The 17,569-nt window shown below is 34.3% G+C and overlaps 2 protein-coding genes and 1 non-coding gene across 4 annotated transcripts in view; 1 reads left to right on the top strand and 2 right to left on the bottom strand.

The window, feature by feature from the left end:
* The first annotated feature begins 122 nt into the window (after positions 1-122).
* On the top strand, positions 123-6,078 carry LOC123695717 (GSK3B-interacting protein-like). 2 transcript variants are annotated; one of them, XM_045641626.1, is made up of 2 exons: positions 123-166; positions 4,609-6,078. In XM_045641626.1, exons 1-2 carry the CDS (start codon positions 160-162, stop codon positions 4,977-4,979), a joined length of 378 nt encoding a protein of 125 aa, XP_045497582.1. In that variant the 5' UTR covers positions 123-159; the 3' UTR covers positions 4,980-6,078. The 2 variants fall into 2 exon arrangements, with proteins under 2 accessions (XP_045497582.1, XP_045497583.1); XM_045641627.1 differs by having other exon boundaries at positions 126-310.
* Positions 6,079-7,881: 1,803 nt separating this feature from the next.
* LOC123695697 (dynein axonemal heavy chain 3) overlaps positions 7,882-17,569 on the bottom strand; it is a 57,430-nt gene continuing 47,742 nt past the window's right edge. Inside the window, exons 62-71 of the mRNA XM_045641604.1 lie at positions 14,103-14,240; positions 13,504-13,741; positions 12,968-13,175; positions 11,859-12,109; positions 11,257-11,414; positions 10,770-10,929; positions 10,337-10,531; positions 9,761-9,969; positions 8,889-9,099; positions 7,882-8,209 (exon numbers count right to left, since the gene is read on the bottom strand). Coding sequence (XP_045497560.1) covers positions 7,913-8,209; positions 8,889-9,099; positions 9,761-9,969; positions 10,337-10,531; positions 10,770-10,929; positions 11,257-11,414; positions 11,859-12,109; positions 12,968-13,175; positions 13,504-13,741; positions 14,103-14,240 — 2,065 coding nt within the window. The 3' untranslated portion in view covers positions 7,882-7,912. The remainder of the gene's footprint in view (positions 8,210-8,888; positions 9,100-9,760; positions 9,970-10,336; positions 10,532-10,769; positions 10,930-11,256; positions 11,415-11,858; positions 12,110-12,967; positions 13,176-13,503; positions 13,742-14,102; positions 14,241-17,569) is intronic.
* On the bottom strand, positions 14,538-14,619 carry Trnal-aag. The gene has a single exon. It is a non-coding gene; the product is annotated as a tRNA-Leu (tRNA).

Raw genomic sequence — 17,569 nt, 5'->3', positions numbered from 1 at the left:
ATTAAATATATTCCGATTTTAAAAAATTAATTCCCTTGCTTCCGTTGTAACAATTCAATAGGTAGTTAAAATTAAAATTCGAATTGTCAACTGTCATTATGCGATTGTCAATGTCACCAGTACAATGTACATCCGTCAACGAAATTTATTTCATTGAAGATGTCCGGTTTGTTTATTTAATCATTTATTTACATATTTAGATTAAGATTATCAAGCCTATTGTGCTATACAGAGATAGCGAGCGTGTATTTAAACAATAACATAAACAACAGTGAAAATTTCATCTTACGGTAACCCCTGGGTTAAGCAGGTAATAATATATTAATAATAATTTATCGATATAAATCCATAAATTACATTCGCTTTATAAACACTGCTCAAGCCATTCTTTAATTTTTATCATCTAATCAAAATACAAGTAAATAAATAAAGTTTATACTTACTGCTAACTAGCTGACTCTGGTCCTCTTAGGTTTTAACATATTCTTTACCAAAAAAATAAAATCTGTCTGAGTAATAAACCACTCTTCTATTGGTGAAAGAATCTATACTGAATATTATAAAACTGCAACATTATTATTTTTTATTTGGTTATAACTGTATTATTCAAAGATTTACTGGTCACAATTAAAAAAAAAATACTTTCTGTGTTGGATTATAAGTCCATTTATCATAGAAGCAGAGCAGTAATGAACTATACAGGTGAAGATGCAAAGCTAAATTCGTTTTTAGTATTGTTTTAGTAACCATTGAAATTACTTCACATCCTTGAGTAACTGTAGATTTATGGCATGTCCTTATATATGTTACCGGAAATGTATGAAATGAAGGAATTGTATACAATTCCTAGGAAATGTATACAATTCCGATACCATTTAGGAAATGTATAAAATATTGTTTAAAAAACTATTTAATGCATGCATATCCTAGGAAATGTATAATCTTCCTAGGAATTGTATACAATTCCTATATCGTATTAGGAAATGTGTAAAGTAAATGCTTTCTGTAATAAAACACGTTATTTTTTTATTATAGCTCTTATTGATACAATCGGGTAACAGTCATACCGTAAAATTGTAATAATATTATGTTCATATTATTATCTTCGATCGTTCGATCTTCGTCGTTTTTTTAACAAACCTAACCTAACCTAACCTAAACCTAACCTAACTTTGAGGGCGAATATCTCGGCTATTTTTGATTTTAGAGAAAAGTTGTTCCTATAAAACATGCTTATATAAGCGTAATCTTTACGATAAAACAATAATAAATAGGTGTTATAATGACACCAACTCCATCAAAATTTTTTTAAGTCCTGCGCCCCCTTTGCTTTAGTCCAACCCTTGCCTGCGACATATCAATATCTTAAATGTTTTACATTTCCGATAGCTATTTAGGAAATGTATAGATTTCCTAGGAAATGTGTATAAAATAATTTATTTCACACATTTCCGTACGATTTTAGGAATTGTATACATTTCCTAGGAATTGTATACAATGACGGATTACATACATTTCCTGTAACATATATACAAAAAAAATATGGACCCGTTTCACAATATACATGATTAGTACACAATAATTATTCACAGGGTTTTTTTAATGTTTTGTTTTATTGAATGGCAAGTACAATTAGGTAGTTCCTTAACTCAAAAAATTATTTATTCAATTAGACTTCTTCTAGAAGCACTTTTGAATTAAAAAAAATAAATAAAATAAAATAAATCCTTATTTCACCTTTAAATTATACAATATTGATTATGAGAATTGTCATAACATTTTTTACCTTTGATTCTGAAAGTAGTATTTATGGAGAAGAAACGAAAGAAGCTCCATAGTTGCTCTTTTAAAATCATGTCAATATTGAGTAGTGTGAGCAATTTTAACTGTAACTAGTCATTAAAATATTTAGAACTAGCTTACCGCCCACGGCTTCGCCCGCTTTGTCTAAAACCTAATAAATTATATACTAAAACCTTCCTCTTGAATCACTCTATCTATTAAAAAAAACTTAGATGAAGAAATATACAAAGGAACAACCGATAAAGTTTGGGATCTATGTAGTGTGTATAAAAAAATTTGTAATAAAAAAAAATAAAGCTTCAATATTATTTCATTTAGTATTTGGTTAAAATATACAGTGTTACAGTAACAGTTATAGTTTAGGTATTCTGTTGATGCTTTAACAACAAATACTTAAAAAAAACCGGCCAAGTGTGAGTCGAACTCGCGCACGGAGGGCTCAGAACAAACCTATTTTTTATTAGGTATGTTGTAAATTGAAAATTTATATTTTTAGCAATTTTTCCTTTATCTGTACTATAAGACCTTGACCAAGACTTTTAACCAAATTTCAAGACTGTCTGCACTGAAAGTACTTCATAGGTTTTGATTCCCTTGCAAATTGCATGTAGTTGCGAGTTTCAGAATATGCAGCTTTAATTGCTATTTCGTCTGATTGCATTGATATAGAAGATTTTATTACAGCTTAAAGGTCTAAGTTTTTCATATGAATATCAATTTAATACATGTAAGCATTCATGAGTAAAAGGGTTGTAAGTTAAACATTAAAAAAAAAATTTTTTTTTAAATAAATAATCTTATTAAAATTTATGTTTTTCGCAAGTATTCCTATATCTTTGGTATGACGTTACATTGTACCAGATCTCATGACTCGGCTTAACATTAGTGTAGTGAATTCACGCTCGTGTGCACGCCGCGAATTCAAGATTCTGAGTTCACACTTCACGGGAAGTCCCTGTAGGTTTAGAATTTTCTTTGAAATTTTTTTAAGCATTTACGGCTGTATATGGTGATTGCGTTGACATTTGATTATTTTACAGCTTGAAGGTATTATAGATGAGTAATAATTAAAAATTCATGTTTTTCGCAAAAAACACACAAAATAAGAACACTAAAAATTAAAATAAAATTCGAGTTGCATGTTTGTTTATAAGAGACTGTGCATCTTAAAATTATTGTTTTGCTATGGTCTTATATTCGATAGCGAATCTATCCAAGAATACTACGAAAAAAAACCGGCCAAGTGCGAGTTGGACTCACGCACGAAGGGTTCCGTACTATGGGGACCCCGCTAAATAAATATTATTTAATTTTTAGAATTTGTTGTAATAGCGGCAACGGAAATACATCATTTGTGAAAATTTCAGCTTCCTAGCTATCACGGTTTACGAGATACAGGAGATAGACAGACAGACAGACAACTAAGTCCTCGTAATAGGGTCCCGTTTTACCTTTTCGGTACTGCGTGTATTTTTTTATATTCGATATTCTCGAAAACCAGGTGACATTTATTTAGGATACAAAAAAAAAATATTTTTCTGAACCGCCATGTCTTCTACGTGCCGTTACCGTTATATCCGTTGATTACGCCACACCCTTTTTCGTTAGTAGATATTACTCAATGATATTATTATCTATGCCTATATATTGATATTACTATCCGACCTTTCATTCGGTTCAAGTTTACATTGTGAATCAAAAATCGAAATTCCGAGTTTATTTTATGGTACTGTACTTAGTATGCTTGTGACTAAAACTAAGTTCATTGAATTGAAATAATTATAGAATTAAAATCAATATCCTTGCATTACAAAGACCTATTGTTTTTCGACTTGATGAATAAATTATCATATTATAACACAACAAACACAAACACCATCACACACATTGCCAACTTACTCACAAAACTTATCCTGTTGTCCATTTTTATTTGATTATATGATATTGTAATTTACAACTATATTCAACATAACCTAGTAATCTAAGAGCCCACGCCGGCCAGACTTTCCTTTCTTTAGGAAAGTTGAAAGTTTCTCTGTATATGTCTCCGATACAGATAAGAACGACTAGCGATTAGCAAGTCTGGGTTGTGGTTACTTTGGCAGGAAACAGGTAGTAAAGGTGTATAAAATTGTACCTAACTTTCACTATAGTTTAAAAGCTAAATTTTATATATGTTACTTGGAGACGTATAAAAACATGTTAACTCAAGAGCCGGACAGTTTTCATGGTTCTTACATCTTGCCAGACACATTTAAAAAATAACTAACATATCATCAAATTAACGTACTACCTAAAAGTGTATCAAATATGAAATAACCCACTAAAAACATTAGTTTACTATAATTAATGACTAAAAAATAATAGTATAATATAAGTAATAAAGTTATTACTTATCTTTTACGGGGACTTATGTCGATGGAATTTCACGTATCTCGATGATTTTGTTATTGTGTCATCGAGATACGTGAAATTCCATCAACATAAGTCCCCATAAAAACTGTCCGGCTCTTGAGTTAACATCTTTTTATACGTCTCCAAGTAACATATATAAAATTTAGCTTTTAAACTATAATGAAAGTTAGGTACAATTTTATACACCTTTACTACCTGTTTCCTGCCAAAGTAACCACAACCCAGACTTGCTAATCGCTAGTCGTTCTTATCTGTATCGGAGACATATACAGAGAAACTTTCAACTTTCCTAAAGAAAGGAAAGTCTGGCTGGCGTGGGCTCTTGATCTATAGTATTTTTGCTTTAATCTGAACTCAATGCCAATTGAAAATAACCCTTTCATGTTTCAGAAAAGATGTCAGAACAAGTGCTAGACAAAGAAACGTGGCCGATGGAAGCGCAAGCCGCCATCAACGACATTAAAGAACACGTGAAAGCCGCCGCCATCTCCTCCGCGCTCAAGAACACCAACCAACGCATCTTCATTAACATTACCACTTTAGAAGACCTTAATTACTGTATCGAAATGTCCGCAGCCGGGTTCAGGGTGGTCGGTCGAATGTACGACGACACCAGCTTATCCACAATAGAAAATATGAATTACGAAACACCGTACGCTCTGCTGAACAGCATTAGCCAAAAGTACAGGGAATCGTTTGGTGGTGAACTCATGAACAAGCTCCTTGACTTAGCAAAGAAAGAAGGAAAGGCGGAAGGTTGAACGGCCTACAGCTCACTCTATATTTTTAGGACTCAATTGGATTTCTCGTCGATTATTTCATATATTTAGGTGTTGATGTACGTGAGCTTATATGAACAGATTAGAGAATACATTTAAAAATAAGATTATGTTATCTCGTTTGGATAAAGATTGATGAACAAATTGTATCTGATACAAAATAGAAGAGTCGTTTTTGGTGATTTCCAAAAGTGGAAGAAAAAGAGTGCACACATTGCTATGCTTGGACACGCCGTTTGGTCCATGTATCAATAAAATTTTATAGGACTCACCACAAACTTTCTTCCATAAAAACAGTAGATTAGATTGTATATGTTAGTTCAAATAAATGTTAAAATAGACTGGCTCTAATAGTAATAGTATTGTTGTGGTGAGGGATTTCGTACAAATTTTATTTGAAGTTGTAAATTAGTACCTACCTATACATCCTATGTTTATGTAAAATCTTATTCTTATCAAGAAAGTATCCTATGTGTAAATATAGAAAAAAAATCTTCAAAATATTACACTTATTCAATCACTATAATAGTTACTATAATGTAAGATTTTAAGTTATGACTCCTTGTGTTAAAAATAATCTAAAAGTACATTCTAATTCATATTGAATTAGGGAAAAAGGGTAATTAAATACAGTTTTATGATAATCCAAATATGTTAGACGAGCTTATAAGATACTGCAATTATTTGGACATGTATACAATATACAAGAAGGAATATAATAAAAAAATATAAGTTTATTTTGGTGCGTTTATTATAAGACTACTAAACTTGTCAAAGTGACATTACCCGCATGTACCCGCTTATATTCTACGTTGTTAAAAAACGAGCAACAGACTGTGTAAAACTAATAAAACATCTTCAAAAGCATAAAGTAGTACCAAAAATCTCAAGCTATTATATTTCAACTATTTCCTTGCTCTACTTACGATGAAACGTGCGGTTGTAAATTATGTATGTATGTATTGTATCACTTCTAGTGCAATATCTATCCACTAGTCTTAAGAGCAGACTGAGTAGTTACAATAATTATGTACACTTTATATCACGTGTTTTGATAGTAAAGCATATTATTATTCAGTAAGTGTTGTTTTATTTCAATTGCTATCTTATAAGTGGCGTTATGCATGTCATTGATGATGATATTAAATGCTAGTATTATAAATACGAATTATCTACTAGTAGTATTTAGCCTCTGCGAGCAAAGCCGCGGGATAATGCTAGTAATAAATAAATATAAGATTAAAAAAAATTCTATCAAAGTATCGAAGTGATAAACTCAAACATTTATTAAACTAGACTCCTGAATCGTCAAAATACATAAATAAATTAGCCAGAAGTCAGCAGATATTTTGCTAAATAAAGTAAATATCTTGATAAATAAAAGTAGAGTCGCTGTCTGTCGCTTGTGTCCTCACGCCACTTTCGAAGAATAGTAGCCGGCAGTTGTGCCGGCAGTGATGCGACACGTTGGATGGTGGACGACGCCTACACATATCCAAATCGACAGAATTCGTATTCTTAATTCAGTATCTGATTAGTAATGTCAGCGTGCCTCACACTGCACACATCTATACCTATTATTAATATAATTGGAGTAGGTATATAAATTCAAAAAACGTGATTTTTTTATGACATTTCATTTTTTCTATTATAATAATTTTTAACTTGTGAGTTGTTACTTATGAACCTTTACTCATGAACGTCTACATGCAAAAACTTATGTTCACATCAAAAACTCCGGACTATTAATAGCAATTATTTTAGCCGCATATTCTGAAACTCGCAACTTTCCCTTGCAAAATAGAGCTACTAGTTAGTATTCTATGCAAATAGGGAATAAAAACCTACAGGCTCCTACAGGGTACTTCCCATGAACACAGTGACTTGAAAGTACTTACGGGAATTTGCTTAAAAACAAGGGAAGATATAAGGTTATAGATAATTGCTTAAAACAAACATTTTAAAGTTACAACATAGTTGATAAAAAAATAATATCTTTGTTCAGACTTCAGAGCCCTCGGTGCGCGAGTCCGACATTCACTGGACGGTTCTTTTTTTATACTGATACGAAGGTACAGGAACGTAAGGATTAAAAGAAAAAAATTATTTACGCGGATGAAACCGCGGGATGCAGTCATTATTATTTAATTCAGAATCAGACAGTTCAAAGTTCAAACAGACAGTACAGTATCAATTAATATCTAAGTTAAAAAAAACTTGACAACGATCCTTGATAAGTGTACAAAGTATGGATTAGTTAAATGTATCCGTTTAAAATGGGTCCAAATCTAGAGTTTAGGCATCAGTTACAAGCTATATTACTTGCTTGCAATGGTTACAAGTTAAGCTAATAAAATTAGGTTAAAAAACTCGCTTCCGCTACCAATTCAGCAGCACAAGACCATTCATTTCACCATTCATTCCATTTAATTCCTGTGTAAAGAAATAATTTCCGTTTGTTCATCGTTGTATTGTATAGAAATGTATGAAAAGCTAGCAGAAAAATTAAGAATTCTCGTCAGACTGTCAGAAAAAAAAATCTGACTATGTATAGGATAAAGCGAGACTGTATGCATTTATGTCCTTACTTAATTCAGATTCCGAATTAATATTAAGAATTCAGAGAGGCAATCCGTCTTATCGTGACTGGCTAAAGTGTACGAAAATAACTGTATAACCTACATGTTTAGACCTTTGATTAGCAAATCGTCAGTTATCAGATTTTTATACCTCGCCTGATATAATATTTAAAAATTCGAGTAAATTTAGGGCTTCATGGTCCCTTTATATCTGAATACTATACTATATTATATTATGTTAAATAGGAGGAGTGTATTATAAATAAAAACACAAAAATCACATAAAACATTTATTAGCCTAGCAACATATCACAGGAATTACAATTAAAAACCTAATTAATCATCCAATTGCGTCAAACTAGCGACGCCTCTATTGATCCAATGCTTCTGTGGTATATCCGACCTTAGCGTGATATACATAACAAAATTACTGGAATGTCCTGTTGTAGCGAGCACCCCCTTTCGTTCACTTGTCTTGTATATAGGGCAGAAGTAGGAGGGAGGGGGGTTAAAGTCAACAATTAAGGCTGGTTGGAACCAAATAATGGGTATTGTGTCAAATAATATTTTCGGGTAAGACTCGTCTAGCTGCATCGTCTCGCGATTCCATCTTGCACCTTCTAGGAAGAGACCCTGTGAACATAAAATCACATGTTAGAGCATTCACCTTTTTATTTTATATTATTGGTCTGTCATGGATTTTTTTTTTTGGTCCTCTGATCATAAAGAAATAGACTATAGACTAATAGTTACACAGATAAGTGCGTTCCATAAAAACACACACTATATGGCTGAAAATAAGTTTACAAAAAAAATCAATTTTATTTCAACTCGAACAAAAAATCTGAATAAAACAAAGCAATAGAAGCAAACACACACATACACACACACACACACTACCAAACTTACCCATACAAACATACTGTGTTCCTGATCCTTTTTGTCCATTTGATATGTTTGCTTGTAATTATTAAAAATAATGGTTATACCGTATGCCTAATTATTATTACCATGCAAATGTTTAATAATTAATTAACTGAGATGATCTGCATATTTAAAAAAAAATGTAAGTTTTTATAATTAATAGGTATTCCAGTATGTCTTGCATTATTTTATTTTTTTTACAATGAATAGGTACTCTATTTTTTCTGCATTATTCTTTTTTATGGCATCGATTTTCAATAAAATATATATAGTTAGCTGATTACGACACAACATAGATTATTATTATTTTTTACCAAACAATGAACCCTAGAACACATTGTCAACAAAATTACAATCTTTCCCCACATTAAGACCAAAAACTACCAACCTTACAATAAACCCCAAATGTCGGCTCCTCTTCACACTCCGCCTCCATGCTGGTGATGGTGAACTCAAAGTGCACCTGGTCTATCGGTATTCTGTTGTGTCTCGAGTAGTTCTGCAGCACGCCCGTGAGGAACGACTGCGTGAAGTAGAACCCGGATATCCAGAAGACCACTGGAGGACCTTCGTCTATCCAGTCTTGGAGAAACTTTAGTCTGTGAAAAAGAAGTTTATTAAATGGCAAACTTTCGTCCTTATTATATTGGACATTTTGTCTGGCCAAAAGCTTGTGAAATACTCCTTCTCTTGAAACATTTAAACATAAAAATAGATACTAGTGGCATAATTTAGTGAAAGTGTCTCTATTTGTTTATTATTTGTCTTTCTTTCAGGTGGAAACGGAGCGAATTTATTATATAATTTTTGTGACTCGACACAGTGGCAAAGTTAAGAGCATATATTAACCGCGGCGTACCATCTCAATCCTATGGATATCACCTTTGACCATGCGGACAGAAAGCTGGAAATAAGCTTATTACCAAGAGTACAGTCCTGAGTGGCATCCTATTTTTGCGCACGCTACGACAAATTAATTAATGTTTTTATTATTGAAGTGAAACTTCTTTATCGGGGTTGGAAAAAAAATTATTGTAACATTTTTTCGTTACGCGCCATCTTGTTCTTATCCCTACCACGCGTGATTTGACGTATTTCTGTAAAGTTGCATATAGTAAATTATTTTTAAAAATAAGGTCATAAAGAAGTTTCACTTCTTACGTGTGTACACTAGGACACGCACACATTTTTTTATAATGTTATTTTTGAGCGTGTTGAAATAAATGCTTTCTCTGTTACTTTTTTTGTTTAAATACCCACCTTGCCAACAAATCCGCAACATACGATCCCAATGGTTTCATAGACGGATAAGACTTGGACATCCAAGCTCCAGGCACGATGCCCTTCACGAAGGCGTTGTTGCACTCCTCCAGCTCCGCGCTCATGATGGCCAGACCCTGGGCTGCTAAGTACACGCCTTGAAGGGTACGAGCCACTACGTTTACTAGACGGTTGTAGCGGATTAGCTCCTGGAAGACGAATTGGTTTTATGAATTTCTAGTGAAACTAAGTGCTTAAAAAGAGAGGTGATTGATTAAGGGAAGAAAGTGCTCCTTCGAGCCGGATGTACAAGTAACAGTTTATTAGTTGTATATCAATTTGAAATACATATGTATTAACTTATAACTATTAAAAACTAATGTGGTTCTGAAACCAGTGAAAAAAATACTGCAAGAAAAAAAAGTACAATTCAACGTATTTTCGATTCTGCACTTGGTCTTTATGGTGGATAAACTAAAATGGACCTAAAAAAAATTGTAAAGGAATTTTTGTTTTCTGTAGCGGAAATGAATATAGGCTGACAGTAATGATCCTTCGAGCCAGATCGTTTAGCACCTGTTTGAGCACGGTGTTCATGCTGTTATAGTACTGCACGGGGTATCTCGCGGCGACGGCCGGCACGTCGTAGGGCGGCGGCAGGCGGGCTCGCATGTCGCGCGTCAGCTCCACCACACCACCACCCTCACCACCCTCACCACCACCACCGCTCGAGGTTATGGAGGTCTGGGTGAGCAGGCAGCCGAAGAGAAGCTGAAAACAACAACAAAAAGTAGCACAAAGACAACCAACAACAATTTGACTGACCGGTTGGCTTGGTTAATGTATGTGCCGAACACACGTGTCAATAGTGAAACTTCTTTGGCAAGACGCAAATATAACAAAACTGTCGACTTACTCCGTGATGTGACCGTGACGTGATGTGACGGTATTGGAAATTTTCTCACAACGTACCTAAAGAAGATTCACTTAAAAACACAAAATAACTTACCGCAGCCGTCTCCTTATTATCCTTAGTGATATCCGCATTCTCGTGCAACCCAAACACTTCTGGTTTAGCGATCATCGGCAGCGCTCTGATGTGCTCGAGTACACTGTTGTACTCCATACTCGCCGGCATGCGGTAGTCGCCGCTCGGGGAGAACGAGTAGCTGGAATGAGTCTTATTGAAGTGGGAGTAAGGGTGGTTTTCGAGTGGCAAGTAGATCAATTGCTAGAGTAGATCTTTATGTAAAGGACAAAGGTATAGGGATAATTTTCAAGTTGTATGGCAAGCATTTAAATTGCATTTATTACACAGAAAAATAGGCAAGAATGAAGTTCGCATATTAACTGAACTTAGGATTATTTTGCCTTATACATACTGTGATTTAAATAAAAGCAAAGTATAAATGTGTTTGAACTCAATTTTGTAAAAATGTGTGTGCTAGAAATTATCCTCTGTCTGTCTCTACTTTCCTAACGAATGTATAACTTACTCCGGATCACCAGTGACTTCCGCATTATAAAAAGTTGAGAGCAGCGACATAATGAGTCTTCTGTCCTTGTCATCTGTAACGCGACCGCCGTAGTTGCACTCGCCCGCCAGGTAGTTGAGCGCCTCTAGCGGGGTCTCTGCGTACTCCGTGAGAAACATCTGTGGATGGGTTGCTTTATAGTGGCACTTATTATTTGGTGTTCAAGTAGGTTTGCATGTATTAAATGTAATGGAAACAAAAAAAAATGGATTGTTAGATGATCAAGATATGAAAAATCGCGCACATGTATAAGGACTTCAGTTATTATCTGAAACTACACTCTTTTACCGAGATCTCGGACTTGGAATCGATAAGTCCGAGGTTCGAGACCAGGCGAGCGCGCAGAAAAAAAATTTTTCAATTTACGGTGAAGGAAAACATCGTAAAGAAACCGACATGTCGAAGAATCAATAGTTCGACGATATGTGTCATCCGCCAACCCGCACTTGGCCAGCGTGGTGGATTATGGCCTGTCCCCTCATAAGAGGCTCGTGCCTCAGCATTGGCAATGTATATGGGCTGGTGACGATGATGAAACTGTTTTATGAGTAACACACACACACCTGCAGCTGCATGATGCAGATGCGCAGGTCGCTCTCGTTGAACTCGTACTGTATGTTCCAGCCGAGCGGGCCGAAGGCGCGGCGCTCCTGCACGAGCGCGTGGAAGAAGCACAGCGCGTACAGCAGCCGCCGCCATTGCTCCGTGCGCGGGCACGAGATGTAGAACTCCGCGTCGCAGATCGGGTCCGAGATGTACGAGCGGTAGATGTTGTTCTTCAGCCCCTTTGGCGCTTCGTTCGTCATCTTCACGCCTGAACATTTGGTGAAAAATGTTATACTTACTCTGTGAAGTACGCGCGAAATGTAATCTATGTTATTCCAAATCGTTCCATCTATATAATTTTCCATAAAGGCAATACTTTTATACACAGATTTTAGCAAGGCATTTGATTTATTGGATCATGCAATTTCGCTTAGAAATTTATCTGCAATAGGGATCCACAGGTCAATATATCAATGGAATACGTAATATCTCCAAAATCGTACTCAACTTGTTAAGATTCGAGGATAAATTTCTAGGAAAAATTCGATTTCAGCGGGAGTTCCCCAAGGATCTTATTTGGGACCTTTGTTTTTTTATTTTATTTGTGAATGTTCTACCTAACAGACAAAAATGTAATGTTAAAATTTACGTAGATGATTTTAAAATATATAAACTTAAACAAACTGCAATTCATTACATAAATAAATTCAAATAAATTACGCTTTTTCCACACTATGTCTGTCATTTACTCTCCTAAACTCACCATTCTGAAGCACAGTAACCGGAAAGGCTTGGCTTAGTGCTATGACGGTCAGCCAACGCCGGCACGATGATCCTCTCCAGCATCTCTTGTTATCTCTACCTTACCATATTTATCTATCACTCTACTTCTGTCTAATAAGCTTTCTCTCCCTCATATATCTATATAATTATTATAAAGTTTGTTTGTTTGTTTGAACGCGCTAATCTCAGGAGCTACTGGTCTGATATGAAGAATTCTTTCGGTGTTAGATAGCCCATTTATCGAGGAAGGCTATAGGCGATATATGATCACGCTAAGACCAACAGGAGCGAAGCAATGCAGGTAAAACCGTGGAGCACAACTAGTAGTAAATATAACTCTCACCATTCTGTAGCACAGTGACCGGAAAGGCTCGACTGGGATATGACGTCAGCCAACACCGGAACTCCTTGTGTGTTGTCTGCGGCACAATAACTTCAGCACAGATCCTCTCCAGCTCGCCCATCCACGAGTCCATCACGTGGCAGTTCTGCAGCACCACCCAGCCGCCCGTCACGATCGCTTGGCTAATCATGTTCGCTGCTATTGGACCCTGAACAATATTAATATAAGCTTTTCACCACCGGCTTCGTTCAATCCAATCTTTTATCACGATAAACAGTAGCTACCAACTCTTTTGCCTCCTAACTGACTCTAAACACAAAAATGACCAAAAAAAAACACTGTGTTATGATATAAAAGAAATACAAACAAACAATGAAATATTCATTTAAAATTAACACATTATTTTGTGGCAGTAATGTTCAAAGTCAAGAAAACTCTGCCTAATAGACGCGTAGGCAGAGTTTTGTTTCGGCCAATTTTTGAGCATGATTGCGAGTACAGTGCCCCTAATTACCCCAAAATTGCCCCTAAATTACCTGTCCCTGCCCCAGCGAAATCGTCTCGAAGCTGACCACCTTCCTCTCCATGGAGAACTTGACCAGCCCCGACATGGGGTCAGACCCTGGAGACAGGATGAAGATCAGCGGGGAGCAGCAGTTGCTGTCGTTGTATGACTTCTCTAGGTCGAAGGGGGGCGGTTCGATGTATGGCCGACCCATTTCCTCCACTACGTATTGTTGGACTAGAGGGATCAACTTGTCTGGTCGGATGCATCTGGAAATAAGAGTCGTATATAAAATCTATATATATTATATATACTGTATGTGTGTATGTGGAATCCCAGTTATGAACTATCTACTACTAAAACAAAACATATTTCTAGTTATTACTTGTTTAATCTCATTATTTTTATATATTTATTATATTTATTTTTGTGATATTGTAATTATAAAATTTAATTCTAAAGAATACAACCCCCTTTTTAAAGAATAAATTAACTGAAGAATAAAGCTCTGACATCTGACAAGACTTCACGAGAAAACGGAAAAATTTACACTAAATTCCCATTTCTGACACGTCCACATGCAATAAAGTAAATGCTAAATATTTAATTGTCATTAAAAAATATACAAACCTTAATATAATGAGCTTAGGAATGCCGCGTATCTCTTCATACGGGTGCGGAAAAGCGGCTTCATGCGGCGCCGACAGATCGTAGAACTCTTTCCAACTTGATATATTGGCTTCAAAGCTCTCTTTGAAACCGCGCAACCTATAAATAATAAGCACATTTTTTAAGTTTTAACGAATTATTAGAATATTAGAATAATTGTAATATGTCTCAAATGGTAACAAATGTATTTACGTATACTCTGTTTATAAAATAGTAAACTGTTCTAAATGTACTTTAATTTAATGCTTCGAGATAGCACTTCTTAGAAATCGTAATAAAAACACCATTATCATAAAATTTTTACAAATCAAAATCATCAAATCCTGCACTAATGAGATCCATACACAAAATGTAATAAACAATTTATTGTTAAAAAAAAATTAAAAAAAGATTATATGGCAGCGGTGGGATTCGAACCCACGCCTCCGAAGAGACTGGTGCCTTAAACCAGCGCCTTAGACCGCTCGGCCACGCTACCCACATGTGAGCTGCGCCAAATTATCAACAAGATGACATGACATATTTAATCTATTCATAGACCTATTTTTTTTATATTACGACTATCCAATATTTATCTTCAATTACGCAATATCTTGCGTATAATAAAATTGTACCTACTCAATACTGGTCTAATTATAATCGTTTATTACTACCAGATTACCAGACCACTTGACAAATATTTTTTCATTATTAAAAATCAATTACTTACTATTCTTAATGATATATGAATATGATACGAAATTTTAACAAAAATATTAAACAACTAAACGAACACCTCACCGTGGCAAATAAAATTTTATTAAATACATGTAAGAAACGTGCCAAGGAGAGGAATATCAAGTTCGTATGGATTAAAAACTGTACCATATACATACGCGCAAACGAGAAGACTCCAGCCAAAGTTATATCTTCCGAAGAGGATTTAAAAAATTTTTTAGATTCCAAATTGTAGAAAATTTCTGTTTGTTTATGTTTAAAATTCTCATTTTAAAACTTACCCTATATAACACATATTCACAACTTAACACAAACCCACTCTCTTATTTACACATAAAATTTAATCATACATATAATTACATTTATTTATCTAGTAGATTTCTAAATAATTTTATATACAAAATTGTAGAAATTTTCTATTTGTTATTGTTTACAATTTACAAGTTAAAACTTACCCCATATTACACATATTCACAGATTTATACAAATCCAAACTTATATTTACACTTAAAAACTAATCATAAATCTCATTCATATTTATCTTATCGACCTAATTTTACTCAAGTTCTTAATATTAAAGTGTTGTTCGATCAATTATCAATTATTCGTAACTACATAATTTTGCATAACCATGTTTACTTACGATCTTTAAAAGGTTCCTCTCCCCTGATTTACTCTGTTCGTGCGCAATGGACATTGACCTTGACGACATTTTTTAGAACTGCCCGCGAGAATTTTGATATTTTTTGTAACGATCTTGCATTTCTTTGTCGCGAATATTTGATTAGTTTTAATTCGTATAGTATAATAAAAGCCGTATTAGTAATCAATATGTTTCGCATTACCGAGTTATTTGTTTCTATTGTAATTAAAGTTTTAATTTATCATATTGTTATTCTTATTGTTGCATTTATTAGGATCGTTTATTATTTTGTTTATTTCATTATATTTCAATGGCTTCCAGAAATAAGGATATAATTATTTATTATCAAAACGCTCGCGGTTTACGTACTAAATTACCGGAGTTGCACAGAAACATTTTGTTGAACAATTATGATTTAATTATTATCACAGAAAGTTGGTTATGTGACGGTATTTTAGACTCGGAAATTTGCGATTCCCGCTACGAGGTTTTTAGATGCGATAGAAAACACAATAGGAAAGGCGGTGGCGTATTGATCTGCATTAAAAAAAATTACAATGCTCTCATCACTCAAAATGTTCAGTGTGGTAATGTAGAAAGTTTATGGCTCTCAATGTCGGGTGAGATGTTTGAGGGTAAGGTGGATCTTCACATTATTGCCGCTTACCTGCCTCCTTCGTCAGATCTGCCTAATCTCTTAAGATCTCTCAGTTCTACGTTGCTTTCAATTTATGACAATTACCCCAATAATAATTATTTAGTTATTGGTGATTTTAATTTACCCTTTATTTCTTGGGTGGATAAATTTAACTATAGCATTAACAATTATTGCAATCCAGATCTTTTAGAAGCCACTTTGGGTTTTTTAAATCTAACTAATTTAATGGGTATGGGTCAGTTTAACCATACACCAAACTTTTGTGGAAATATTTTAGATCTAGTTTTTTCTAATTTAAGTATTAACTGTCAGGACATTACCTCTAACTTCTTAATCAACATGGATAGATTTCATAGTCCACTATTCATTACAATTTACGACATCAATAATAAGCAGCTACGACCGCAGTTTGGTAGAATAAAAAAGTTTTTTAAAGCGGATTACGATGCTATCAACTTAGAATTAAGGAAATTTAACTGGGATGAAATTTTAAATTCTGGCTCAGTTGATGATGCTACCAGTAGTTTTTATGCTATTATAAGCTCATTAATAGATAGATATGTGCCTTCAGTTCGTATTTCTTCGCGTCGGCGTTATCCTAAATGGTACACTCCGGCTTTGATAAATATCATAAAAGAAAAATTTAAATTTCACTCTAAATGGAAAAAATACAAGAATCCTATCGATTATTCAACCTTTTCACTACTCAGAGCTAGAGTAAAAGAATTAAAAGTAGAAGCACACTCAAATTATCTCTTACGATGTCAAAATTCTATTAAATCTTCTCCTAAGGAATTTTGGACTTATATCAATAACAAACGTATGAATTCTAGCTATCCATGTTGTATGTCTTATCGTGGACATATGTTAACTTCGGGAAAAGATATGTGCTCGGCATTTAGCGATTTCTTTCAATCTGTTTTTCGATCAGACGTTTCTTCTGATCTTGTGAATCCTATTGTTGAGTCAAACCTGGCCGACTGTATATGTTCTATCTTGATTACTGACAAGGAAATAAAAGCATTATTTAGAGAGCTTGATGGTCAGAAGGGTGCCGGGTCTGATGGAATACCTGCATTTTTTGTTAAAAAATGTCAGTCTAGTTTAATTATACCCTTACGTTTACTCTTCCAGCGTTCTTTAAACGAAGGAGTCTTTCCTAAATGCTGGAAGGAAGCTATAATCATACCTATACACAAAAAAGAATCTAAAAATGAAATAACGAATTATAGAGGTATATCTTTACTTAACATATTTGCGAAAATGTTAGAAAAAATTGTACATAAACACCTATATAGCTCAACGATTAATTGCATCCCTTCCAACCAACATGGTTTTGTTAAGTCACGTAATGTCACAACGAATTTATTAGAGTTAACACAATTTGTGAATCGTAGCATGAATGAAGGT

The sequence above is a fragment of the Colias croceus genome, chromosome 11 (genome assembly GCF_905220415.1).
Source record: "Colias croceus chromosome 11, ilColCroc2.1".
NCBI classification, from domain to species: Eukaryota; Metazoa; Arthropoda; class Insecta; order Lepidoptera; family Pieridae; genus Colias; species Colias croceus.
The sequence above is the reverse complement of the archived record's forward strand: the minus strand, read 5'-3'. Positions and strand labels throughout refer to the sequence as shown.